This window comes from Conger conger, chromosome 8, assembly GCF_963514075.1.
Source record: "Conger conger chromosome 8, fConCon1.1, whole genome shotgun sequence".
NCBI classification, from domain to species: domain Eukaryota; kingdom Metazoa; phylum Chordata; class Actinopteri; order Anguilliformes; family Congridae; genus Conger; species Conger conger.
The window spans coordinates 58,645,906-58,661,183 of NC_083767.1; the positions used below are offsets into that span (position 1 = coordinate 58,645,906).

Genomic DNA, 15,278 nt, shown 5'->3' on the forward strand with positions numbered 1-15,278 from the left:
ATAAAACACCAGATGGTTCATTGGTTCATTGCGGACCCATTTTTAGGGTCAACATCAAAGGCCTGATTTTGGATTTAAGTGGACCATCCAACAAATCTGGGAGAATGCAATCAGACTCCCGTTGCACACCGTGCACGTAATTTCTATGTACAGGGTGTCTGTAGCCAGACTCCCGTATGTAGCTTTTATTACCAGGTATGACTTCTAAGATTCTGTAAGTTTCCTTTGTAATGCTTTTATGTATATTTAGATTTGGAACTAGAGTGTAATTATGTATGTAACCTGCCTGGTAAAATAAATTGTTAAAACTTGATCGGTGTGGTTTCGCTTACTGACCCTCAGTGTTACACAGGGAATGCTTGGTTACCCCCTCAAACTGGTCTAGGGAGGATGAATACTTACGCTTAATGTATCACGGTGTATAGCACCCGTAGACCTACGATGGTAAATCCCTCGCCTCCGCGTGGTAGTTCATGTCGAGCACAGGCGTAGCTATGTTGGTCTGCTTGGGTCCCTAGGCTGTAAACAGATATACCCAAGAGTAGCTATTCCTGCGACCTCTGTAATGACTGCAGATATCTAGTCAGTTCGTGAGATGTGCACATAACGCGCGATGTGACATGCGGCGGAACCAGCAGAGGACTGTTCAGATGAGTAAATCTCAGTACAGGATTCTTATAGTGATCAAGTCAAAATTATAAATAAGACTGTAGATCTGTAACCCAGGTTATTTTTCATAAACCTAGGTTAACTAGCCTCAGAAATTGATAAATAAATAGACATAAACCTTTAATGAAAAGATAACTATCCCTTTAAACCATAAATGGATAGACTTGTGACATGTCAATTAGATGTGTAGCTTAGTGATGGTTAAAATGGAGTATTATCTCTTTAAATAGCTGTACGCGTGTTGGCAGTGATCGGGAGGTTACCATGCCGACCAAGTCACGTGACTGCAGGAAAAAAACCTGAAATAAATCTGAAACAGAAGCAGAGATCGGCAGAGAAGAGATTTCAGTTGGAAAACAGTTGTTAACTTCGAATATATTGAAAGAGATAAGTACCTACACTATAAATAAGTTCGAGAACACGACAGGGCTGCGATTATTGATGTTTTTGGTGTTGCGGCTAATTGTGGTTGTTTAACGCTGAAAATGTTGCTATAGTTAACATCTCACATATTACAGCCAAGAAATAGCCGGTCTTGGAGGTTTAGAATCGTATAGCTGGTTTACCGGCTGTGGGGTTTTGAGCCACCTCGTAGCAAGGTAGCTAGCTTGGCTACTTTGCTGGCTAGCTACGTTGTTCATATCAACGCTGGCTAGCTGGTGAAAGAGTAAAGTTACTAAGCTTTTGAAGATTTGAGAACTTGTTGCACACCGATTTGGACGGCTGTACTCCGGATTCAAGATGGCGAGCCACCCATAGGATTACCCACGTTTGGATCAAGACTTCATCGAACTTCATTGATAGAGACTTCAGCACCCCAACTATAACTGTGGGGTAACAGGAACAGCTACTGGAGAATTAAGGTTGGAACATTCGCTCTAGTTTTCTGAAGCCACGGATAGTGGGGAAATAGAGACACCTGCTGGACGAATAAAGGTGGAACATTTTAGTTTATGTTCTCTCTGCAGTTTGCAATGGAGACAGATTAGGACATTCAATTGAATACCAGTAAACAAAGACTGGATTTAGTTTAGGTTGATTTGTGATGGGCGGCACGGATGGTGCAGTGGGTAGCACTGCCGCCTCACAGCAAGGAGGTCCTGGGTTCGAATCCCCGTCGGCCGGGGCCTCTCTGTGCGGAGTTTGCATGTTCTCCCCGTGTCTGTGTGGGTTTCCTCCGGGTACTCCGGTTTCCTCCCACAGTCCAAAGACATGCAGGTTAGGCTGATTGGAGAGTCTAAATTGCCCATAGGTATGAGTGTGTGAGTGAATGGTGTGTGTGCCCTGTGATGGACTGGCGACCTGTCCAGGGTGTATTCCTGCCTTTCGCCCAATGTATGCTGGGATAGGCTCCAGCCCCCCTGCGACCCTGTTCAGGATAAGCGGGTTCCGATAATGGATGGATGGATGGATGGATGATTTGTGATGGGAACTTTCGAAGTTAAGTTGTATTTTCTTTTCTTACTGAATTGTGAATACAGTGATAAGAGTGTTTTGTTTCTTTTCTTAAATGGTCAACTGGACTGTGGTCTAGAAAAAAACTAACCGTTAGAATTAAAGCAAACACTTCTAGATTCAAAATAGGCCTAAAACTTGATAATTAAAATTATTCAAAAATATTGTTGAACCTAAAATTAGAGTTGAACCTAATCTAGGATTTCAAAATCATAGATAAAACTCTCATAGAGAGAACTTAAATAGAGAAACCCTAAAGGATAAGACCCATGAAAAGAATTTAACTTGAGATTTATAGGGAACACTTTTTATTTTATTTTGGGGAAATATTTGTGTGTTGTGTGTGTTTGTATGTTGATGCCAATTCTTGACAATAAGTTCAAAATAAAAACCAGCCGGCAGTTCAAATTCACCCCTCGTGTTGTGGTCTCTTTATTGAGTATCTTACTTACTGCTCCTTTAGAGCCTAGTTATACTGGTCCTTAACCTTTTACATCGCATAGGTGTTACACATCCAACAAATGTGGACAACTAATCTAAATTATTATTCAAATGGAGTCAGATAAACGAAGGTGAATGTATTGGCCCTATTGTGGAGATTCTTGGTCAGCCCAGACCAGTAAAGAGTGGAAGGCAGAGTGGTACTACTGTCTTTGTATCGTGTATTATTTATTGGCTGATCTAGACTCTCCGCATAGGGGCCACTCATTTTTAACCCTATTAATATTCTTTCAGCAACACCAGAAGGACAAGCACGCTGATACCGCTAAATTCCGTTGGGTTAGCGTGGGGTTTTACACACGTATTTACATTACATTACATTAATGGCATTTGGCAGACACTCTTATCCAGAGCGACGTACAACAAAGTGCATACCCATAACCAGGGATAAGTGTGCTGAAAGACCCTAGAGGGAAGTACGATTTCAACTGCTACCTGTACAACAACGATAAGGACCAGGGCCTATTTGAATTTTCCCTTTTTTTTTTTTTACACAAATAAACAAACAAAGCAAAAGTGACCAAATTAACTAGCCAAACACTGCTTACCTAGCCAAACTAAAAAATACCGATACACAAAAAAGTAAATCACAGAAAGACAACAATTAAGGTTCACAGGGAGGTAGGGAGGGACGGGGAGAAGTGCTGCTTGAAGAGGTGTGTCTTCAGTTTGCGCTTGAAGGTGGGAAGAGGAGAAGTGCCAAGCGGCCTGTGGAGGCTGAACGAAGAATTTCATTTGCATATGTCAGACCCAAAACTGAGTGCAATTCCCTCTCATTTGTGGGCCATGCCCAAATATGATGTGGGGCTCATGACTGGGGCTACTCTACTTCAAGTTACCCCTAAAGTCAGAGTATAGGCCATGTAAACTAAACGCAAATGTCCCGCCCAGAGGCTGAGGAAGGAATTGGCCCTGTTTTTCATGCGTTGTACAAAGCTGGTGTTGTGGTTCCCTGCCCTAACTCTCCGTGCTATACAATTCTGCTGTAAAAAAATAAATTAAAAAAAAGGAGGTGTAAACACTGCTCCAGTTGTATCTAACTACTAGTTGTATCTAACTACTACTGTATCTAAACTACTAGTTTGGCCCAAGTCCCGGGCAATGCAAAAGATTTCACTGTGATGGATCTTGCTAATGTTTTTTGTTTTTTTTCAGTATGCCGGTTGATATTGATTCCCAGTACTGGTTTGAACTCACCATCGCGGGTGCAGGACAGAGGACAACATGACGACATTCCAGTCTGTCTCTCAAAGGCAATATTCAGACTAGTTATCCGACAGGTGTGTTAAATAGGATCTGAACCATGACAGTGCCCCATCTCTTATGCCAACATGGTCTTCGAGCCTATTCGGAAGGATACTGTGGTCTATCGCATCAAGCTCAGCACTAAGATCCAACAGCACAAGAAGTGAAATGTAGTTGTGATCAATAGCAGAGAGAAGATTGTTTACTGCGGTGTGTTCTAATCAAGACTTGGAAGACTTCATAGACACTATTCTCATGTAGAAATAAACAGAGCTGGTGTAGTACAGATTTCTCTAATGTCTTAGACAAAATGGCTGAACTCCAGCCATTATTTTGGTACATATCCAATCATCTAATTCTAAAGGAATGTGGCAGTGGGGTGCTGAGTTAGGAAGTTACACTAACTAGCCACTAGATGGCTAATGTTTGAAACGGGTTCCTCCCTATATGTGATGGGGGAAGGGAATGATTAATGAAGGCCGCTGATTTTCAGCACCTGTCCCATGCTTCTCACAAGGTGTGTGTGCAGCCAGTGGAAGGAAGCTGCTGATTGTTCTCCTGGTATGGAGGTATGAGCGGGTACTGTTTCCTGGGGTATGTATTTGTTTGCAATGACCACAGGCAATGTGGATTTATTCTGTTCATGTAAACCTTTTAAACAATGTTGGTGATTGATGTCTTTATCTGTCATAGAGACTGCTGGGGATGTTTTTCATTGAGAGGACAACAGCAGAGTGGAAGTGTGTGGCAATCGCTGTTCCTCTGGTGTTCTTTTTCATGTTTCTTTTGTTTGATTTTGTTTCCGAGTGTTTAATCCTTTTTGCTAGCCAGTGCCCATGATAATGCTGATTAGTTGATCAGCCAGTGTTCACTTAGCACTCTGGCCTGTGGCGGCACACTCAGCTCACTCAACCGCCCATCCTCTCTCTCTCTCTCTCTCTCTCTCTCTCTCTCTCTCTCTCTCTCTCTCTCTCTCTCTCTCTCTCTCTCTCTCTCTCTCTCTCTCTCTCTCTCTCTCTCTCTCTCTCTCTCTCTCTCTCTCTCTCTCTCTCATATCGCTTCTTTGCTTATTTTATCCTTAATCCTAATTAATCGAGGTCCGCCACCTTTACGAACATTTTAGGCGTTCATTGAAACTTCAAACTGACTTTGGAGCGAGGTCATTCCTTTTGTCTAATTCCCGTTTTCTCACTTACACGATCCTCCCTACCTTTCCATGCCTTCTTCAGGGTTGGATCTGCACCGACGACGTCTTCACCTGCTTCGCCACTCCCTCCGTCATGTGGCGGCTGCTGTCCATGGGTGAGGCTCCTCCCCCTCCCCCCGCGTTAAATTCTGTTATTTCAGGCGACTGTTCCATTACATTACGTTAATGGCATTTTATCCAGAGCGACGTACAGTTGATTAGGCCAATGCAGGGTTAAGGGCCTTGCTCAAGGGCCCGCCGGCTGTGCGGATCTTATTGTGGCTACGCCAGGTTTAGAACCACTGACCTTGCATGTCCCAGTCATTTACCTTAACCGCTACGCTACAGGCCAGCCCCATTATAGTGTGGTATGCTTTGTGAGCTTCTTGTTATGCTACATTGCTGTGTGTCGCTCTGGATAAGAGTGTCTGCCAAATGCCATTAATGTAATGTAATGTAATGTAATGGATAAGAGTGTCTGCCAAATGCCATTAATGTAATGTAACGTTCCCAAGTGGTCCTGTTGATTGCCACTGGTGACTCGCTGCTTTAAAAGCCAGTCTTGATTGCTGCCACAGGGAGGATTTTTCTTTGAATAAAGCATGGAGGTGGACTATGGATTGGGCTCAGTCTGCACAAGGTCTGTGACCAAGCCATTATAACCAGGTTAAGTCTCCCGGTTTGACTGTCGTGATGGGAACGCTTTTGGCTCCGTTCGGTCAAAAGATTCATTAATTTGGCTCACTCGTTCATTCACTTGTACATCTGGGAAGTACACGCATGAGTCTCATGTGTTACTCAGTTCATTGTTCGTTCACAGCTTTAAACTGTATTGGTTCACAGCATAAACGAGCCACCCGCGTCTCGTTACGGAATTGATTTATCATTTCCTCCTTTAACATTAATTTAGTATGTTCTGTAAACCGCAGCCAAAGTGTAATAGGTTAAATAACCATAATCATTACCCCTCTTTTAGTCAGCATTCATTGACACTTGTTGCACTGTTGTAGCCAAAAGCCATCTGCTTAGTAGCCTAAATCACACACGTCTGCGATGAATAGCATTAATAGACATTTTATCTTCCACAACTTCATTTCAGTTTCACTTTATAGCCTTTATAATTACCTTAGCTTAAGCGTTCTGTGCAGAGTATAGTGTAACAGTCTAACAACTATGTGATATAATGCACAACAAAAGCACCATGACACATCAATAGATGAAGGAAAATCATAGCAATCTTCTAAACACAAGTTAAGAATACACCATCGTGCAAGATCATTACAGTGTAGGTTGAGAAGGAACAGGCTACAGTGACAAAGTTGAGAAGATAAAAAACTGACCACCTTTCTGTCAGTAATGCTGCTTTTTCCCCACAATGGCTGGACCTCCCTTACAACGGTGGCATAGGTTATATGACTCTAACATGTTGATGGTGTTGTGTCTTGGAAACGACAGAGTCCAAATCTTCAATTTGTCGAAAAACATCTTCACGAGGGAAAAGACGACACCACGGCAGCAAGTTCTTCAGGAAAATTATTTATTTTATTAGCAGCAGCGCATAAAGCCGGATCAGTTCTCCGGAACTGAACCCCGACTGTCATTTTTACACCCATTTTATACACAGTTACTCCACCTACAACTCCTCCTCAAACCTCATTCTGGCAAATCACCCACACTGTTCTTATCGTAACTCCTCTCAAAGCTCCTCCCACAACGTCATTGTGGCAAATTGCCAACGGTCCTTATGCTCTGCCAACAATGTTCAGGGCGTTCTGCCAACTACGAACAAAGTTCAGGACTCCCCCTGTCCTCACTTCACCCCGCACCTGCTCTTGGCAGAGTGGAAAACTACCAGACCTCATAAAGTTCTGAATGCCCCCCCTCTAACACACACGTCACCCATACACGTCACTCTGTATCTTTCGCTTTTATAAGACCAACTAAGCAGCAGTAATCTTTGAAAATATACAGACATACTAAACATTTGATTTAGTATTATCTTCTAATATTCTTTTCTAATATACAGACATACTAAACATTTGATTAATTATTCTCTTCTAAGTGAGTAAATGTACGTTGCATTCTTTGCATTCTTTGCTCTCATTTCAACAGTTTTTACTGTGGTTTCTTGCATTTTCATAAGCTCAGCTATAATTAAAGTTCTAGGTTCATTTGATTTGATAACAAGCAGCGTACATGGGATATGTTGATTATAAGTCACTTGCATATAGATACACTTCCGGCATAAAACATTGAGAGTCCCGGAGAAATCAGCTGTACAGTCATATCTCGCTTTGCCCGTGTCCTTGACAGTTCGAGACGCCTCCCCCCCCCCCCCCCCCCCCAGCTGGCTGCTTTTATTAAACTCGTTACATATGGGTCACTGTGTGATTCTAGCACAATTTAGCAGTTAATCAGTTTGAAACTATACAGGGTACATATCATACTTTAATATGGATATATTGATACACTTTTAGCATAAATCATCGAACGTTTTGGAGGAACCAGCCTGCTCATCAAGGTGGAGTCTGATTTTGACTTGTGATTGTTTATCATGCTTTTAGGAGGGAGATCTTTTGTTCTGTGAATTTTCCCCTAATTAACACCACTGTGCTGCAAGCTCACAGCATAGATGAGAGGCACACAGTCGAAAAAACAGCAGCTTATCTTAGACAATTACAATCAGAACTGTTGCTTGTATTTCCAATGCCTTTGAGACGCTAAATGTACTGTGCAACTGGGGATTCATTTGGGGACCCAGTGGATGGCGATTGCCATACCCCACCCTGTTAGGTCGTAGTAATGTGCAGTTGGCACATCTTCTTAATATTGAGGGGCTATAAGGTGTCTAGTACCTTAAATACTCCATTAATTGTAGAAAAAAAATTTTTTTGCTTCATTTTCATAATTGTTCCCACCCAGGGATGAAATTAAGGAGCATTGCATGCTTTCAGGGGCAAAGTGAAGCAAATTGTATTGATTTCAAGTTTTGTACTGTCAATGAATGAGAATTTACTGCAAAATATTTAATGATGCAATGGTGCAGGATGTTATGAAGCCAAAATGCAAATGCAATAGTTGCTGGCAGTTTGCGAGCCTACTGGATGAGCTCTGAACGAGAATCACAAGTCTCCATTCGCCAGTAGGGGGGGCATCCTATGCTCTGGCCTTACTGAATCGGGTGATTCAAGTGAATCGTTGAAAGAGTCGTTCTTTTGACACCACTATTAGGTAGCATTTAACTTCATTCAATTGTCTTATGCATATTTTCTCCACCTCTGTAGGCTATGGTCATAATCAACACCCATTATGGCCTATTTCTGCTTATTCAAAATAGTTCCACAGGTAGTGTCATATAGGCCATCTAGTGTATGTTCAGTGAGCAGCCTATTGCTAAATGTCTTGGTATTCATGTAATCACCCCTTGTCAATATCAGGACTTGGAAATATGTATAGTTTGGAAATATTACTGGTGTCTTGTTGACATATATTGTCTTTTGTGCAACCATAACTCCCAAGTATTTTTTGCCATCCCCAAGTTCAATATGTTTACGGTTTGTTCTTTTTGGTTTTGTCTGTGTCCAGAGCATGATGACTTCTTGACAGTGGCCCAGTCCTTAAAGAAAGAGTTTGACAGCCCAGAGACGTCAGACCTGAAGTTTGGCGTGGATGGGAAGTGTGAAATGCATGCGTTAGAATCATATAGAATTATGACAATTTCAAGCTATTTATCATGACTCTTGATTTGATCAAAGCCTCATGTGTGAGTGTCTGTGTGTGTGTGTGTCCGTGCATGTGTATGAGTGCATGTGTGTTTATGCACAGCTCTTTCTCTCATGCTTTAATTGCAGGTGTGAACACTTCCGGTCCATGTTCCAGTCCCACTGGAACGAGGACATGAAGGAGGTGATCGAGATCGACCAGTTCTCCTATCCTGTGTACTGCTCCTTTCTGGAGTTCCTCTACATGGACAGCATGGATCTGCCCCCGGAGGATGCCATAGGTACTGCGCACTAAACTCCACATCTTTTGAGACTGAAGACTTGCTTCCTTTGATTACACCATTGCTCTCTCGTTCTCTTTTTGGATTTCTTTCTGGGATGGGGAAGTTAAAGGCACAGAAGGAGACAAAGTCATCAGGTGTGAGTGATGAGGGAGGTGGGGGGGGGGTCAGATATATGGAGTAGTGTTAGAGAGGTTGGTTGTTCTGCAGTTTCTTGTGAAGATGAGGTCAAGAAGGTTGCCTGCTTTGTGGGTGGGAGGGGAAAGTGTGAGGGTAAGGTCAAAAGAAGAAAGGAGGGAGAGAAAGGTAGACTGGGTGGACTCTGAGTTGAGGTTGAAGTCACCCAGGAGGATCAGGGGAGTGCCATTGACTGGTGAGGAGCTAAGGAGGATGTCCATCTCATCCAAGAAGCTCCCCCGAGGACGATAAACAGAAAGGACTGTAGAATATTAAAGATATGGGTCCAGCTAACAAATGTATACCCCCTTTCATTTTGAAACAATTAATAGTTTTTGAGTTATGAGCTATGCAAATGAGCTGCTTGTGAATTGACAGTCAATAGCAACGTATGGCCTCCCCCACACTGGAAACACAGCAACAATTGCTGGGAACAGGATTTCACAGACAGGACTGTAGAATATTAAAGGTATGGGTCCAGCTAACAAATGTATACCCCCTTTCATTTTGAAACAATTTATAGTTTTTGAGTTATCAGCTATGCAAATGAGCAGGTTGGCAATTGACGGTCTTTGGCAATGCATGCCCATACCACACCTGACAGACAGCAACAACAGGTGGCAAACAGTTTTTATTGAAATTTGTGCACAATTTTATATTCTCTGCAAATACATCACAATCATATCCAACTGTATTCATTTAACAATGAAAACTGACAAAATTACAGTTCATAAATAATTTTATTCATCAAACTTTTATTTTGATAAATGCGAACCGGAAGTCTCCAATTGTGGCCAGCAACATTTGCCAACTTCACGGAGCTGGAACTCTGTCAATCACGGCACCCGTAGAGGGGACCAGGATATGCCCCCGGAAGATCCCATAGGAATCCGCCCAACCGGTAAGCGGATGCTGTATCCAGTTCCAGTTCTGTATAATGCCACTGCGTGCTCAAGAACACAACTTATCCAGATTGATCATTTCCATTTTCACGGCCTACTTTCAAGCAGACCCGCAGCAAGGAAGCAAAAAGTCAATAATAAAAATATCAAATTTAAACACGTGGTTGCACCATCATCTAAACATAATCATCTAAACTTTCATCCATGTGCATGTTGGTGATGATGATTGCTTAATACTCATAGGTGCTTGTTGGATACTACTGGTAAATAACCATCTAACTAAGTGAACGAATAAACTTTTTACACCAAAAATTTTTCAAACCGAAACAATGATATTCAAAAAATTAAACGCTAGTTGTCTTCACTTGTTGAATTATTAACTTAAGAAATAGGCTACAATAATTTACACAATTTCATTGTTCATGCTTTACAGACGATCCTTTTTTCTCTCCATAGAGCTCATTGAAACACCCCGAATTTGGATGCGGCTCCATATGACTACATGACTAGGGCACGAGTCATAAAGAAATTATAGTTCTGGAGCAAATACCATTGCAACAAAGCACCGAGTCAGTGGAGATTTCTCTTTTAACGATTGAGAATGGGAGAACCCGTAGGTTCTTTAAAAAATAATAATAATATGATGAAACGGTATTTATATAAAAATAAACTATAATAGTCATATATTTTTCTTTCTACCAGGGGATTGATGGTAATTTAACAGGAGGGTGTGCATACATTAAATGACTCCGTTTCTGTTCTGTCATTAATTTAAGCACCATGAAAGGGAATTGTGCAGCAACAAGAATCTGAGCTAATTGCTGTATTAAATAAGGGTTTTATACGTTTCTTGGAGGCAGGAGTAAGTGTCTTTGTGGCTTTGTAAAATCAGTACTGGTAAATTCAAGTAGACATGGAGCCTACACCCCTCCCGAAAACACTCTGCTGTGTAATGACCATTCTTACCAAGCGTAGGCCATGCGTGTGCCCCCCCCCCTACCTCTGTGACACCTCTCTTGACATTGTGGATTAAAGTATCGCCCAATCTCTCCAACACTGCAGAAATACGATGAGCATACAGGGCCAAAACAAGTGCTAAGAGGTGGTAGAGTTTATCAGAAGTGGCCACTCGGATGGCAAATGGCTGCCTCGTGCAGACCTCCGTCACGGGCCCGTCTGGATATTTGTAACCACCACAAAAAAAAAACCGCACAAATCTCCAACTGCCAGCAGCAGTTACAGTTCTGCAACGGCGATATCGCCTTCGTCCAACCGATGGCCGTCACAGCAGTGAAGTCCGGACGTTTGGACCTTAGTGGCTGTTGCCCGAGGCCGTACCGATCGGGCTTTTGGTTTACAAAGCCAAAGTGTGGCGTTAAGCCCGATTTTATATGTAACCCAGTAAGAACAACACTAAATTGACTACTGTACTCTCAGGTTCAACTCAAGGAGCGAGGGATAAGTTAGTGGCAAAGGTAAACACAGGGATATTTATTTTCCCAATCGACAAAACGGTGCGAATCACAATTCCGATTCAATTTCCCAATATAAAAATGAAAAATATAAACAAGAGTAAAGTGTCCCTTCACAGCTTATTGCTGTCTGATATCAATGTTCATTAAAGTCCAGTCCAAAGTTTGCATCCATGTCCGTCCAAGTTTATTCAGTGTGTGTTACGCGGGTAAAGTGTGTATGTATGTTTGTATGCTTGCTGCGCGCAGCTTAGATCTTATCTTATCTTGCAGGTGTGAATCTTCAGGAAGATGATGAAGATGGAGAGTTTCAAATCCTCTCTACCCTGCCTCACTTCAGTCAGGAATCCTGGTTGGGATCGACGCTGTCCCACAAAGTGCAGATCCAGCACTCAAAAAAAAAAAAAAACAATCGGAGTCCTTGGTCATATAAAACAAAAGAAAGCAAATCCTCCGGTTGCAGCCGTCTGGGACTCTCTCACCGCAACTTCGAACATGTGCAGACTCATAAATGTGAAAATAAAGCAGTGTTTCTTTCATGAAAATGCAATTTACTCTACTTGTGGCTATATCATGGTCCCGTTAGCATCAGGCTACGCTGGAGTGTCTTGGTACCAGCATGCAAAGCTCACGTCCACTGCATTTACTACGCAGCACAGCACTCTAGTGGCCATTTTAAGCAACTACAGTTATCTCGAAACACAGTTTCTTCATAAAATTAGACATTAATATGAAAACTATTTAGTATGAAACCAAACAACAAACAATAGTCGGTAAACCCAACGCTGTACTTTTATAGGGGTTACATATACTTCTGCGTAGCCGCGTTCTCTACGCAGAGGCTACACAGAGGGTACGACGCGTAGTTACATTTCTGTGGAGGTGCGCGTCAGGCTGTACTCTCTGCATAGATTCGACGCAGAAGTATAAATCAGGCTTTAGTCCCGTGACCTTGATTGACTGTTTGTATAAGAAAATAAATAAGGATGTATCTTAAATAATATGCACACGTACACTGAAGCGATGAGACTTCTTTCTCTTTCTCTCCCCCCTCTCTCTCTCCCCCTATCTCTCTCTCTCCCTATCTCTCTCCCTCTATCTCTCTCACTTTCCCTCCCTCTCTCTCACCCCCTATCTCTCTCTTTTTCTCTCCCCCTCTCTCCCCCTCTCTCCCCCCCGCTCTCTCTCTCCCCCCTCTCTCCTCTCTCTCTCCCTCCCTCTCTCTCCCTCTCTCTCTCTCTCTCACTTTCCCCATCTCTCTCTCTCCCCCCCTCTCTCTCTCTCTCTCTCTCTCTCCCCCCTCTCTCCTCTCTCTCTCCCTCTCTCTCTCTGTCTCTCCCCCTCTCTCCCTCTCTCTCTCTCTCCCTCTTATCTCTCTCTCACTTTCCCTCCCGCTCTCTCTCGCCCCCTCTCTCTCTCTCTCTCTTTCTCTCCCCCCCCTCTCTCTCTCCCCCTCTCTCTCCTTCAGAGCAAGGAGGGCTGGAATGTGCTCCTTCCTGCATCTGCTCCGACGCTCACCCAAAAAAAGGAGCGGGGGACAGGTGAGGGCCCAGGAAGCCATGCCAGAATCTATAAATACAGCAAAAAACACAACCACCCAGAGAGAGAGAGAGACCATAACATTGTCCCCAGGAAATGGCTTGTTTTGCTGGTTATATATTACCATTAGTTAGAAAGCCCCCACCCCCATTACTGAGGGTCCCTTATGGTAATTATTGTTGTATATTATTACTGTTCTGTTTGCTCTACTGTAATTTGTTGTTGCTACTATTGTAATTTCATGGAAATAATTGCTATGCCAATACTATGCTGATGTGTGGTCATGCCAATAAAGAAGCTCAGAAGATATGGATGGGAGGACAATAGAGTGATAGAGTGAGAGACAGAGAAAAGGATTGAGAGAGGTAAAAAGGTGGAGAAGGAGACAGAAAGATGGGGAGGACAGGGCTGGGAGACGGAGGAACGATGTTCTCAGAAAAGAGGGGGAGTTTGGGGACGAGTAAAGGTGATGTAGAGATGAATGGAGAGCAGACACTGGTGTGAGAGAGGAGGGAGAGAGGGAGGGACGGAGGGAGGGAGTGAGAGATCGTTCAGAAATCTGAAAAGGTAACCCATGCTTAGTCTCAAGCAAAGAAAAACATTACGAACTCTCCATAGTTCAGTGTCAGATTAATACGGATTAACTGTGGACCACTTCATGTGCTGTCTTCATTTTTCACTGTGCAGACTATAGAGGCAAGCCCAGCGTTATAATTCAGCAGGCCTGCTGGAGACAGTTCTGAGCGGAGAGCGAAGAGAAACCGTCTCAGTATCTCTCATTGTTTCCAAACTCTTATGCCTGCAGTTCCTTTTTACATTCAATTTCCCACAAATCTGTGAATAAGTTTTGATTAAAAAAAAAAGATTGTTGTACTCAGCGTTGATGTATCCTTTAAACTTGAACTTAAATATTTTCTTGGTGACTAAAGGGCTGAGGTATGTCATCTAGGCATTTTATATTAGGCCTGCAATTTACCTGAGTATTTGTAAGCCTAGTGGCTATGCTATAGATGTGCCCAGAATCCAGCTCAACCTGTCTGTTGACTGAATATCATGTTTTAGGTACAGTACCTTATGATTTCACCGAGTCGTGTTTATTTACTGAGTCAGATCCTGCAGACCAAAGTGTTTTTTTACCAGCAGTAACCACAGAGCACAAACCACTGCAAAGTCTATTCTCAGTTTACTACATTTCCAAGCCCATCAAAGCTCTCAGGCAGTGTGTGTGTGTGTGTGTGTGTGTGTCTGATTGTGTGTGTCTGATTGTCCCTTGTGCACGTGTGTGTCAGATTGTGTGTCCTGACTGTCTCTATGTGCGTGTATGTCTACGTGTGCGTCTGGTTGTCTCTATGTGTGTCTGATTGTCTGTGTGTGTGTGTGTATTGTCTGATTGTCTCTATGTGCGTGTATGTCTACGTGTGCGTCTGGTTGTGTCTATGTGTGTCTGATTGTCTGTGTGTGTGTGTGTGTATTGTCTGATTGTCTCTTTTGTCTGTATGTCCGTGTGTCTGATAGTCTCTACGGGTGTGTTCTGCAGTTGTTACCAGGAGAAGAGCCGTCTCTCACCCCCACCCCCTAAAAGCAGAGGATACCGTCGGGGGGGGGGGGGGGGGGGGGGGGGGGGGGGTGCTCGCCAGGGAGGGGGGCGTGCGGCGTCTGAGGCAGGAAGTCACAGCTGCACGGAACGCGGCCGTCAGTCCCTCTGAAGTCCGCGCGTCTGCTCCGACCGCATTTCTCTGGTGAGTGGGAAGCTTTTTTTTTTTTTAAAGAGCCATTTTTACTCAGACGGAACTTTCCAGAGCTGGTGAAGGGGAAAAGGGGGGAGGCTTATTTATTCAGTAGGAATGTGAGAGCTTCGTTGCCACTCTCAGCCTGGAACCTGATAATTACACGAGTGTGGTGGCAGCCCTGATCCCGTCTGCCTGTTCAATCAGACGGCAGTAATCGGGTCACCGCTGCAACTGCGGGGGGGGGGGGCAGGACAGCAAATTGTGGCGTTTTTGTGGTCATTTCTCTGCTCCTAAACGCAGGGCTTTTTGTGCTGGTAACAGATAAAATCACAATGGGAGAAACACAGTGCGAATGTGATTTCTGTTGTTTTTAAGCCTCCCGGTTTTTTTTCCAGTGCA

The 15,278-nt window shown here is 43.3% G+C and overlaps 2 protein-coding genes across 6 annotated transcripts in view; both read left to right on the forward strand.

Moving 5' to 3' along the window:
* Window positions 1-4,352: 4,352 nt before the first annotated feature.
* On the forward strand, window positions 4,353-9,133 carry LOC133135757 (RCC1 and BTB domain-containing protein 1-like). Of its 3 annotated transcripts, XM_061253020.1 has the most exons (4): window positions 4,381-4,439; window positions 5,100-5,172; window positions 8,642-8,732; window positions 8,908-9,133. In XM_061253020.1, exons 1-4 carry the CDS (start codon window positions 4,434-4,436, stop codon window positions 9,071-9,073), a joined length of 336 nt encoding a protein of 111 aa, XP_061109004.1. In that variant the 5' UTR covers window positions 4,381-4,433; the 3' UTR covers window positions 9,074-9,133. The 3 variants fall into 3 exon arrangements, 1 of the variants encoding a protein (XP_061109004.1); XR_009709435.1 differs by lacking the exon at window positions 5,100-5,172 and having other exon boundaries at window positions 4,353-4,464; window positions 8,908-8,946; XR_009709434.1 differs by lacking the exons at window positions 5,100-5,172; window positions 8,642-8,732; window positions 8,908-9,133 and adding an exon at window positions 4,564-4,830 and having other exon boundaries at window positions 4,353-4,464.
* Window positions 9,134-14,864: 5,731 nt separating this feature from the next.
* Window positions 14,865-15,278, forward strand: part of svep1 (sushi, von Willebrand factor type A, EGF and pentraxin domain containing 1) — a 104,100-nt gene continuing 103,686 nt past the window's right edge. The window contains exons 1-2 of one of the 3 annotated variants that reach the window (XM_061251716.1): window positions 14,865-14,888; window positions 15,275-15,278. The exon at window positions 15,275-15,278 is cut by the window's right edge and continues 87 nt beyond it. The gene's annotated coding sequence lies outside the window, so the exon portion shown is untranslated. The remainder of the gene's footprint in view (window positions 14,889-15,274) is intronic. The other 2 variants (XM_061251717.1, XM_061251715.1) reach the window with 2 other exon arrangements.

What these genes read in the sequence shown, in the direction of transcription:
- LOC133135757 (XM_061253020.1), top strand. An exon ending in GTGGCGGCTGCTGTCCATGG is followed by an intron (nt 5,173 to 8,641) that starts GTGAGGCTCCTC and finishes GTCTGTGTCCAG; the next exon opens with AGCATGATGACTTCTTGACA. An exon ending in AAGTTTGGCGTGGATGGGAA is followed by an intron (nt 8,733 to 8,907) that starts GTGTGAAATGCA and finishes CTTTAATTGCAG; the next exon opens with GTGTGAACACTTCCGGTCCA.